At 40.4% G+C, this 12564-nt stretch overlaps 1 protein-coding gene across 4 annotated transcripts in view; it reads right to left on the bottom strand.

The window, feature by feature from the left end:
• The window catches only part of STXBP5 (syntaxin binding protein 5), a 122992-nt gene extending 110886 nt beyond the window's left edge, over positions 1-12106 (bottom strand). For all 4 annotated transcript variants that reach the window (XM_062572355.1, XM_062572356.1, XM_062572357.1 and 1 more), the window contains exons 1-2: positions 11954-12106; positions 10431-10528 (exon numbers count right to left, since the gene is read on the bottom strand). In XM_062572355.1, coding sequence (XP_062428339.1) covers positions 10431-10528; positions 11954-12106 — 251 coding nt within the window. The remainder of the gene's footprint in view (positions 1-10430; positions 10529-11953) is intronic.
• Positions 12107-12564: the final 458 nt, after the last annotated feature.

Raw genomic sequence — 12564 nt, 5'->3', positions numbered from 1 at the left:
AGGAGATGTGAAAACAAAACAAGCTTAAAAATCACAGTATTCTATGTGAATGGATGTTATTCGAATAATATTCTCTTTGGAGTGCAGCCTTTATGAAAACATAGGGATATTACCAATAATAAGACTATGTACTTAGAAAGGAAGGCTACTTAATCTATTTTTCCTAGCTTAGTAACTTACCAGAATTTCTTCCAACAATTCTGTGTTTTCCACCTAATTATGTTAAAAAATGAGAGGGTATTCACCATGCAAGAAAAATTGAGTTCCAGCCTACTGGTTTTGGTTGCTTTCCTTGTTATTTGCAATTTAAAGGTGGCTCTGAAAATAATCTCATTGTGCCAAATTACTACACAAGTTTGGAAAATGTATTAAAAGGGAATGTTGCAAAACTTGTTATGCACACCATTCTGCATGTAAACAAGCATCACTGAAGATTAGTAACTAAGCTTCCAATACCAGCACCACAAAGTTCAGTCAAGAATGGTTTTCAATTGTGAAGATGAACATCTGTTCTGTTTAAAAAGGTAAGACTAGGTAGACCATATGCTTAAAAAAAATATGAGCATGTTAGTTCTATCAATTTAACATTAAACAATCACAAAAATCTGGCATTACTTTTTCTTTTTCCCTAATAAGCAAGTAGACAGAAGAAAATCACTTTTGTCCTGCTGCCTAAGAGCTTGCTAGGTGGGAAAGAGACTTTTAATAGAAAAGGCTATCAAAAACACTGGATGCCATCTGGATTACTTCTTTAGTTGGCTATTCCTGTAGTGCCAAATATTTCACCTTAACGTGAACCAAAAATCTAAAAACATTAATCAAATACGTTAAGAGTACATGCCTGGAAGCTTCAGGAGGCTATGTAATGCATCCCTCTTCTTGAACTGAGATGAATCAGACAATAAAACGCTAGCTCCCTAAGCAGAAGTACAAAGTCCTTGCTTTCTTTGAATCTGCATCCTTTCTTTAGATCCCCCATTTCCAAGGTTAAGATAGCTCTGGCGAACACTTTCCACAGGATTATGGGAGCAGGAGGAGACAAATTGTGAAGAGACAAATTGTTCTTGCAAAATCCATGGGAGAGACCGCAAAAGGATGAGTCTAGTCTATCACCTTTCTTGGTGGGGAAATCTAAGTGTCTCTCCCTCCTCTCTCCAGCTGTACTTGCTGTTATGAAAGGTCTGTCTTTCCAGTTTGAGTAGGATAGGCTAAGAATTATTCCTGACATGGAAGAAGTAGTCACTGTAATTACCTCAGTTTTAGAAACAAATCAAGCTTCAAGTTGTCCAAGCAGATATCAAGTTTTAGTATCTTTAAGGTATTTAAGAAACAAAAAACAAAAAGATACTCAAAGTTATTTAAGAAACAAAACTCCATGATATTCAATAAAACCATTAAAGAAAAAGTGGCTTTTAAGTATTTCTATCAAGCTATGTATTTTGCTCTCTGTCAAACAGTGACCAAGTAGCTGATTTTGCAAACTGCAACACTTCAGACTGCACTGCACTTTGTCAAGTATTTCAGCTTCAGCTTCATTGCTATTATGAACAAAATGAGTTTCAGATGTTTTGGGTGTTCAGATGTTTGGGTTTCAGATGTTACCTGACCAGCAATAGCTAACATTACTCCAAGCATTTCATCTTGCACTTTGCTTTCCTGTACTAATAGAACACACACATTCCAAGTTTCACACACATTCACTATTCTTGACATTTAAGATAACAAAATTCAAGCGAAGGAAAAAAATCCCTGAAGTACAGAACCAGTGATGCAGAGTAGAATTACTGAGGACAAACAACTAGGGAACCTCTATCCCTAAACTTCAATAAAAAATTTTGACTAATACAGTTTAAGAGTCAGCCTTAATTCATCAATTGACATAGCTCCCTCAAGAGTGGGGCTATTAATACCCAGGATCCATATTTCTAAAGAGAAGTTTATGTATCCAAAACAGACTAGATCTTTTCAGGAAGTTAAGTGATTCAGTTAAAACTGCTACTACACAGACCAAGACTGATTTTAAGGTGTATAAACATCAGACATAAAAGCAGTGATTCGGAATCTCTCACCAGAGAGATTTTGACTCTGAGACAGAATTGCCTTCCTCTGTAGTAGAAACTGCATTAAAGAAAACATCTAGAGATGTGTGTCAGCCAGATCAGACTAAAAACTAGCCATTAAAAATACTAAGTTACACAGAAAAAGTGCTTTCACAAAAGCACTGTAAAAGACAAATCAGGATTCAGGGTGAGCCTCTGGAGGCTGACAGAACTATCTACTAAATAAGGAGGTACACTATTCTACCAGTGTTCATCACTTAAATTTGTTTTAGCTATTTCTATGACTTTAATTCTTTTAAGCTAGGCTTAAATTCAGTGACGCAAGTATTGCTTCCAGAGATACAAATTATGTCATCAGATGTTCATCTGTATTCACACATTAGAAGTTAGCAGAAGTAATAATGTAGTAGTAGTATACAAATAACTCCTTGATAATTATGTAAGCTATATTATTAGCAAGTGTCTATGATAGAAGAGTTGATATGAAACGGGTCACCTGAGTATAACTCGTTGACTCGAATATTAAGACACTGGCATAGCCTCAATTAGCATTCAAGCATCAATTCTGGTAACACAATTCAAACCAACAATTCAACATAAAGTGAGCTTACTTCAAAAGCTACTGAAATACAAACTACTAGCAGCGGACAGCAATGCACACTCATACACAGACTTGGATAACAAGTACAACTACTACTTTTGGCCAGCAGACAAATACACTTTATGTCAAAGAATGAAAACTCTGAATTACTGCCTTGCCTACTAAGCCAGATGCACTTTGAGGAGCTAATTACTATTTCCACCCCCCCCCCCCCCCCAAAAAAAAAAAAAAGTACAATTTGATGGTGCACTACAAGATCAAGATGAGCCACAGCAAGAGGGAGAGAGAAAATCCAAGAGATCAGAAGACAGAAACCTACTGCAGCATTGAAGCCACTACCAGAGAGTTAAGATTAAGGCCTAAGGGAACTGTTCCCAAAATCCAAGTTCTTCAGTTCTATTGAATTTCATATATAACGTAACAATTTACAAGTCGATTTTCATTGACATGCTACCTATACAACTCTACAAGTACAAACTTAAGCACAGAAACCCTGAGAAATAAGGCAAGTTTTGTACTATTCTAGAAAACTGAGAAATAAAGAAAGATTCTAGAAGGGCAATAGCATACATACAAACCAATAACCGAGAGTATCTCTTCTGGTCACTTTAATGGTAATCCAGAAGAATTCATAGCTTTGCTTTGTAAAACCTCTGTAAAAACAGAGACCCTTGATGCCCAGAAGTCTAATGCAATTATTAAATTTCTGTCAAACAGGAAGTTTTGTTAGAATGAGTTTGCCATCATAAATTGTGCTTTCAAATTCTCTTTATCACATCTCAAACTGTGAGTCACTTCTTTTCCAGACACGACACTACTGAAACTGCTGATTTTTTCTACTGCAGCAATAATACTATTTCAATTCTAATAGCCCTTGCACAGTGACAGAGAAAAAACAAGTTCAGTAAAACCTCAAATTTAAAGTCAGTGCACTGCACCAGAAGTCTGAAAGTCTAAGTTGGGTCCCAACTATCCAATTTCCTGTTACATTTTACTCTAAAATCCTAGTTCATTTTCACCTAGTTCATTTTTAGTAGCGGGGTTTTATACTGCTGTGAGGATAAGATAAGACTGCACGATCCATACCACCTTAGTGGTTCAAGAAGAGCTGGGAGGTGCAAAGAAACAAACTATGTTTGTGCAGTGTTAACACTGGTAGCCTTGTAAGCTCTTTAAGTTTTACTGAAGGTATTCCCCCCCCCCCCCCAAACTCATTACGATTCAGCAAGTTTGAGGTTACAAGGCTATACCAATTAAGTTCCTACTTTGCTGGTAGAGCAGCTACAAGAAAGAAATGCTGAAGTTCATTTTTGTACAGTACAGCGTGAGACAATACAGTTGTACTTCAGGCACTGGAACAAGTTGCCCAGAGAGGTTGTGGAGTCTCCTTCTCTGGAGATCTTCAAAGCCTGCCTGGATGCAATCCTGTCTAATATGCTCTAGGTGACCCTGCTGAGCAGGGAGGTTGGACTAGATGATCTCCAGAGGTCCCTTCCAACCTGACTGATTCTATGATTTCTGAACAATAATCACAACTAGAAGGTGCTGTTTTGTAAAATTATGGTACATGCGGTAAATCCTCAAAGATCTAGTTTTCTTGCTGCGATGGATGTACACCAACTCTCCCAATACTTTTTACTGTGGATTTAAGAATACATATATCCTACAAAATTCTGAAGAACTCATTCATAGCTGTCTCTGGGTAAGACTAATTCTACGTAATTTCATGCATTTTTAAGAGTTACACATCATATCATCATTTTGGTCTTACTTCATTCTGGTCATATTTCATTCAGGCATATCCAAAGGCCAGATGATCTCTTTCATTTAGGGGACCAGGATTTTTCATTGAAAGAACGCTCTATGAAAACTAATGTTATCCACGCAAATCAAATGCTAGAAGATGCGATAAGAAATGTGGTAATGTAAAAAGAAAAAGAAGTGTGGTAAGACAGAAAATGTATGTTATAACCAACGTACTTTTTTGTTCTTGTTAATTCATTGTTTGATGTGAATTGGTGGTAAGGTAGTCAAACATTTTCTTGTTAATAGGTAATCACAGAGTTGCTCTGGCATGATATTACTTCAATATTTTTCATGGTTTTACTGATATACTCTTCCTAGAACAGGAAGATTTGTTCAAAGCCCAGAAAAATACTGGCATATATTGAGACTCTTTTATTTGGTGTACAAATGCCCCAAAAAATCTGACACCTCACAAAACAACTACTCAGTATGACATTGATAGATTCATAGACAATATAGAATCACAGAATAATTTAGGTTGGACAGGAACTCTCAGGGTCCTCTGGTCCAATCCCCTACCTGAAGCAGGCCCAATTTTATGATTAGATGCCTGGTGTAAAAACAGAAATCTTTCCTCTGAGTGCTTTAAACAGAACTCCAGTCACCACTCTACCACTCCTCCTGCTGCAGGTAGAAAGAACAGGAGTACAGCTACTCCAAAAAAATACCTTAAGTAGATATTTCAGTGATAGGAAAAAGGAAAAGAAAAAAGGAAAAGAAAAAAAAAGGAAAACACAGTTAGACTTACTCCTCAAAAAGCAAGCAAAGCCAAGGAACTAGTATCAAAACAAAAACAAAATAGTAGTACGAATTGTTAAAAAGAAAAGCAAGTATTTTAATGAATGCAGTAATGTCACAGTGAGTCTGAAACAGAATTTTGTTAAAGCACCAGAGATTTCATTGAATTGCTTGAATTTTGGTATACATCTAGAGCAAAATTATCCAGATGCTGTAACACAATCATTTCATCAGAAATGGACTGCATGGAAGCACACATGTAGGCTTTCAGCTATTTTCATCAAAGAATTTAACAGTTGCACATTCTTCTCACAAAGGCCAAAGAATGGAAGTCACAAAGCAAGTTTTATATGCTTCAAATATAAGACAACTTCACTCATTTGCTTACATAAGAGTCTTCTTTTCCTGCGGAAAAGAATGGGGGGGAAATGAACAGATGTTGACATTCAGAATGATTTGGATCTTCAGATATTTAATGACAGAATGACGAACTACCTAATTTTTTTCCTTCCTGTGAACTGGGTTTGCAATAGAAAGGAAAAAAAAAACTCTCTCTCTAATTAAAGAACCTATTTTGCTTGGGAATAAAGAGTCCTAGGCACAATTTAGTCTGTGTGGAATGCACGGTACTGTAATTTTACTTGTACTCCATTATCCTGAAAAACTTCTGGTGAAATAGTCTTCCTTTGTAGACTTCTCTCTATCATGAGCGACCGAGGTCCATGCTCCAAACAATGATTTTTAAGGCATGAAGCACCAATAAAAATGTTGCATTTATTTTGGCAGACAATCAAAATGGTTTTCATTTGATATATTGTCCTAGTTTTGCTATTGAGAAATTAAAGTACAGAAAACGGAAGCAACTTGTTGATGATAGAACAGTTAACAACAGAAACATGGAATCAGGGTCATTACCCATGACACTGAACGTTGTCAGGAGGTCATGGGATAAAGGCCACCACCACATAATAGCACAATTAAGATAAGTGAGACCTTGACTATCTGTAACTAACAAACTCATCAGAAGGCTTTTGTATGTGCTGGGAAAACAAAGTACAGATCATTGAACTTGCAAGGCTTACCCAAAAGCTCTGGACTATGCATGCCCTGCTCTTACGATTCAGGTATGTACAGGAAAGAAACAAAGAGGCATAGATATACTTAAAAACTTTACATCCTTCTAATGCATTTGGGTCAGGAGACCAGAGGGTGATAGCAACCCCAGTAACAACACGGGGGTTGAACGGGGGCAAGTCAAAGAAATTGGCCTGCAGTGACATAGCAAATGAGGCTACTGGCAGCTTATGCTGATCATGTAAGTTAGAAAGCAATATATTGTGAGAACAATAGCTCCTTGTGGGGAACACATCCACAAACCACCACTGCTACAGAAAGCTGAGCTGAAGGTGGAACTGCTACACATAAATGTCTGAGTCTTGGCTGGCACTCTGACATCTCTACCAGCTGGAGTGAGTGGCCCATGACCAGCACAATGAACTTGGGGGAACAACTGGACTGGAGTGAGTTAGAGAAAGTGAGATAGAGTAGATATTACTATCCACCTCCTCTACCCTCTCTTCTTAGTAAATAAATTTAAATTTTGATGTCACTCAGTGGTACGCTTCTGCTCTTGTGCTTTCCTCACTACTCAATTTCCCCCACAATACAGGAAATAAAATCTAAGGACTTAAGTATTTTCAGTCGGTCCTAACGATGCAGAGGAAGGAGGAGGTGTCAGCTGGCTGTTTTGGAGTCAGGAGTAGTGAGTCCACTAACTGATATTACACCAAGGTTGTATCCTACTAAGTTGGATACTTGTAGTTTTACAGTAAGGTGACCAAGTGCCTTTGTCCATGGCTGAGAACAGAAGTAGAACGGGAAGAACAGAGTCTTTATAATTAATTGCTCAATCTGTTCCTTTCTACAGAGGACAGAAAATACTTCTCTAATTAAGGATAATATCAGAGCAATATTAGTCTGTCTTAGAAAGGCATTTGCTTTTAAGTCTGGTAGCTAAATCTGAGTTGGGAATATTTCTAAGAAACTCTGGAAATGGAGTCAATTAAAAAAAGAAAACGGGATATACAGCTCAAGTTACACTTGTGAATATTCCAAAACTATCACTCTGGCAACTCAAAAGATTTTACAGTTTAAATTATAAGCAGTCTCTTCCTAACATGCTAGGGACCTCTCTCCCCGTTAAAACTACAAGATCTAGGACCAACTGCAGCTTAAATGCGTGGACCTGCACAGCTCTGCCTTTGGTGCACTAAATCATTAACTTCACAACGTTCTCCTCTCCAGCTTTAACCAATCAAACCTAAGAACAGAGAGAAATAACATTAATAGAGCAGCAATTCTACTTCTAATCAGATTAGTGAAACATGCAACCTATAGATTAATATTTCCATTTGCAAAATTACATTGTGAGTTTGAAGAATGATACCGTGTTCGTGTTACTTTATTTACCACTAATTGATAAATAAACAAAGGGAGTGAACTCCAGCATACTTCTATCCCCAGCTTTTGATTAATCTTTAAGAAAAAGTTTTAGTTTTAATATTGCATACATCACTGCAACATTAGATGTGATAATATTTAGCATTTGTGAATTAAAATGCACTTCTCCACTGGTTCTTACAGCATCCTTGTAAGTAACAATGAGATGGCAGTGTAGTTAAGAAATTCCTGCTCACAGTTAAGCTGTCCTAGTCAGCACTGTTCCTTAAGTTAAAATACCTAAGTTGCAGACTACTCAGATATAGAGAACATATTGTAATGTGATTAGGTAAAATTAGGGATAAATTGCCCAAAGTGAATCGGGACTGTAATATTAATTTCTTTACATAGCTAGAACAGTTTAACTCATTAGCTAGTTTATTTAACAACATGTTATCTTTAATGCTCTTTACATATATATATATATATGTGTGTGTATGTATGTATATATGTATGTATATATGAAGATGCAAGTCAAACACTAATACCCAACTTTCAGCTGCTGGTAGGCAGTGAAAAAGTGTTATCTGTTCTCTACTTTTCTATACTCTCATAACATGAATAAAGAAGAAGAAAGGGAAAATTGACTTGCCTTCCACTTTCAGTATTTTCTTCTCAATGAATAACTCTTACTGACTCTCAGTCCTTCTAGTCCACACCTCCTTTCAATTAAAAACCATTTTGCAGCTCAGAGAGAGGAGTAAGTGGTTCCACTTTAAAGAATCTTTGCACCTAATTTGTTGTTCGTAAAAAGCTTAGTGTAAAACGTCTTGCAAGTCAACAAGCACTGATCTAGGCCACTTTTTGAGTTAGTTTTCATCAATGAGCAGCAGAATCAAATAAAAAATTCTGACAAGTTCCACTGCTTCCCAAAGAGGCTTTTCAAACCAGTTTCACTAGGCATAAAGTGAGAGCCTGGTTTTACATTTGGAATATTTCTGAATCCATCCCTTCCTGCTTTCTTCCCTCCCTCCTTCCCCAAAAGTAAGTAAATCACAGAAGATTTAACTTCTGCAGACTTGTTGGGTTACAGGGCTAATCTATCAGCCCACAGTAAGGGCTTTTAACCAGTTCTACAATTCAAAATCGGTATCAAGATACTGCCAGAGAAAAGCATATTTGTCTTCGCTTCATTAGTGGAGCACAAATGTTTTGGCTTCTGCATGAAAATTACCCCTTTCCCTTAGAAAATACATTTCTGTTAATGCTACTGCTTCCCCTGTAACTAACTCTGCTTCTTCCCCTGCAACCCTGCAACACTTCTCCTGATTATTTAGAATGCAAATCACACTCAAGAGAATTCAGAAGTGTGGTCAACGGTATACAGCAAGTGCCAATAACAGATTTTATTAAGTTGTCATTACCCAACCTGGAACATCACATTGCCCAAAATTACAAACAAGTAAATGTTTAACAAGTATGTTTTGCTTCTTCCTTCTGCAACAACCTTAAAACTACTTATATGTTTCTTTTTATTTTCTCACTGTATCACTAGGTAATTTATTTTGCCACTATGAGTGCAATTAACTCCCCTCCCCCAACACCAACTTTATTCTTCATTTAAATCAATTTTGTCACCTTTTTAAAAAGCAGAATTTATTAAGTTAAGGCTAGTTTCAAATATGCATCCACCATCAGTGTATAATCATACTTTGATGTCTGTAATATTCTGAACTCACAAGATCTGTGTATTGATACAAGTTACTTCAGTTCAGTTTCTTTTCTTTAAGCCTCCGATTTGACACTTAAATTCTAACTTTTCATCTTGCTTAAGACAGCCCATTTAAGACAATTAACCTTGCAGATGAAATAGTGATGTTACAGAAGACAACAGGAAAATTCTACTGGCAGAATACCACAAGCAGCAGAGAGCAGCAAAGGAAGAGATGAAATTTACCTGCAGTTTAGAGCGGATTAACTTAATTTTTCTAGCAAGAGGGCCTAAACCCTCTCAGAAAAGGTCAGAGTTGAGTCAATTTCAGGATAACGGGGAATTCAATTTATTCTGTTAAGTAAGGTAATAGCACTGTGGATTAAAGAATCTGTGGGGCACCTTCTTTTATTTTGAAGGTTTAAACAGGTACGTTATTACATGGCTTGGATAGTACTGTATGGATAGGGCTACCAACATATGCGTAGTTCACTTTTTAGTGAACAAAAAGAAATAAGGTTACTGCTGCTTACTCCACAAATTCATTATGCTCATCTCAGTCACTTGTAGACTATCAGCGAGACACAAATCCTGAACGTTTTAGTTTCCCACCTTTAAACCATCTTTTGGCAGCACAAAAGCAGTGACAGGTAATTACAATACTGCAAAGCTTCTCTCAAGAGCAAGACAGAAAAAAAAACCCACGAAGCCTGGAATTTTTCAATTCCACAGGGTACAGCAGAACAACAATGAAACAGAGCTCAGCTCAGGTCTCTCTTTAGATCTGCATTTGGCTGCTGTGAACTGTTGGTGCACTAGTAACCCTTTACAAAATACATACATTAACTTGAGATAATGGGGAGTGAGCAGCAATACCTCACATCGTTGACACAACCCGAACTGACACATACAACAACTGCAACAGCCAGGCCCCCCCTCCCAACAAAAATCAGAGCCTTGTCCCCCTCAAATGCATACCTGGTTTCCACAGTATGTCCTAATGGTTCCAGCAGCAGAATCAAAACGTCACTTTTGTGAGGTACACTGATTTCCTTTTCAGAATATAAAAGGATACAGCCTTAATGCTCCAGTCTGAGTCCCGATGGCCAGTATTTTCTGAACAGGATCAAATGCCAAGGCTGAAGGTTGATAGGGGAAACCGTGGCGTACAGTCTAACAAGTCAGAGCATTGCAGTAATGATGGGACAAGCAGCAGACCAAAAATAAATAAGAATCAATATCATACGTTAGGGAATAGGATTCAGTTTTAATCACAGTTAAGAAAGGAACTATAAAGCATTTTAACAACAGACTGGGAATCAGAATGCTCTTACATGAACTGATTATAAAGGATTGTTTTAGTCATAATCTAGTCATTCATTCTTGAGCATTAGATAACAGTCATAAATATTGAAACTTAATTCAAATCTTACATTTCTTCTGTGCAAAGACCTATCAGTGCTGCATTTTATTTTTTCATCCACATCATCTCTCACTACTCCAGTTTTCAGCTCTACCAAAGGCACTAAACAAATAAAATCTGAGATGTTCTAGGAAGTTTGGTAACAAAGCCAGAAATGTCATTATAACTATTATAAATCACTAGACCTGCTTTTTAGAGAACCGCTTCAAATTCACTCCAACAGGCCCACATGACAATGCAACCTCTCTCAGCACCTTAAGAAAAACATAAACAAAAACCCAGCCTCCACAGAACACATCTCTTCACCTCTCCTCCCTTCAAAAAAACCCAGCCGCTTACAAAAGAAACCAAAGCAAAAGCCCTTTGACCAAGGGATTCTTTTTAATATGAAGCTATTGGCGTGTTTAACTTTTTGGTTAGCCAAAACTAGGTTTTCAATTTCAAAACCTTTAGTTTAAAATAACTTTATTTTAGCACCTCATAAACGCAAAGGTAGCTTCTGATATACTCCTTTTACTTTGATGAAGTTGCAGACATGTCCCATCACTCTCAGTGTTTTACAGTAAATAAGACGCAACTAATAGCTCTGCTCATTCCCACATCCCTCACAAACAACTTGTAAAAGCGGCAGAAATGCCTGCAATACTAGATAAAGCAAGGAGAAGAAACCACAGAACAAGCTCAGCCGTATCAAGCTAGGCCACGGGCGCACTGCAAAGATAAAAACGGGTATTGATATTCAAATCAGCTTTTATTCCTCGTGGTGGATTAATTCGCTGCATCATTTTCTGAGGTGTGCAGGCACTAACCGCAGTTACTGTATCACGCACAACCCAAAAGGAAAAGGAAAAGGGAACTTTTCTCCGTCTCCGGGGAGGGGCTGCAACAGCAGCGTCGGGGCGACCTGGGAGCCCGCTGCAGCGAGACCACCACAAGCAAACGGCTACAGCCTTTTCCAGGCGCAAGAGGCACCGGCGCGGCCGCCCCCCGCCGCGGCGCACAGCGGCGCATCCCCCGCGCCCACGACCGGCTGCCGCCGCCGGAGCCGCGCTACGGCCGGCGGCGGCCCCTCGCCGCGCCGGGCCCGCGGGGACAGGCCCGAGCGAGGCGGCCCGCGAGCCGCGCACGGCGCCGAGGGGCAGGGAGACCCGCCGCCCCCGCCCGCCGCCGTTCACCTTGCACAGCTGGAAGTGCTCGGACTGGAGCGTCTCCTGGATCTCGCTCTCCCGGGCGCCCGCCTGCTGCTGCTGCGCGGCGGACGACGCCGAGGCGGCGGACGAGACGGCCGTCAGCCCGTCCAGCACCTTCCTGATGTTAAATTTCCTCATGGCTCCCGGGTGGGGGGGGGGGCGGCGGCGGCGCTCCCCGCTCCGCCGGCCTCGCCGCCGCCGCGGCGGGCGGCGCAGCGGGCGGCCGCGCTACCGGTCGCGGGGCAGCGCGGGTGGGCGGGCGGCTGCGGCCGCCGCGACGCTAGTCCGGCAGGGCAGCGCTGCTCCTCATCGGGGCCGGCGGCGGAGACTGGAGCCAAGCAAACAGGAGCCGATCAGGCGGCGGCGGCGGTGCTGCTCCGCGCCGCTCGCCCCGGGCCCGGCCCCCCGCCCGCCCGCCCGCCTCCGCGCCCCCCCGCACCGCCCGCCTCACATGGTGGCGGCGGCCGCTGCCAGCGCTGCGCGCGGTGTGTGCGCCGCGTGCGCCCGCCCCCGCCCGCCGCCGCAGTCTCTCCCCCCTCCGCTCCGCTCCCCGCGCTCCCTCCCCGCGGCGCGGCTCGGGCACCCGCCGCCTCCTC

This window comes from Rhea pennata, chromosome 3 (assembly GCF_028389875.1).
Source record: "Rhea pennata isolate bPtePen1 chromosome 3, bPtePen1.pri, whole genome shotgun sequence".
NCBI lineage: Eukaryota > Metazoa > Chordata > Aves > Rheiformes > Rheidae > Rhea > Rhea pennata.
This window is presented reverse-complemented; position numbering and strand designations above follow the sequence as displayed.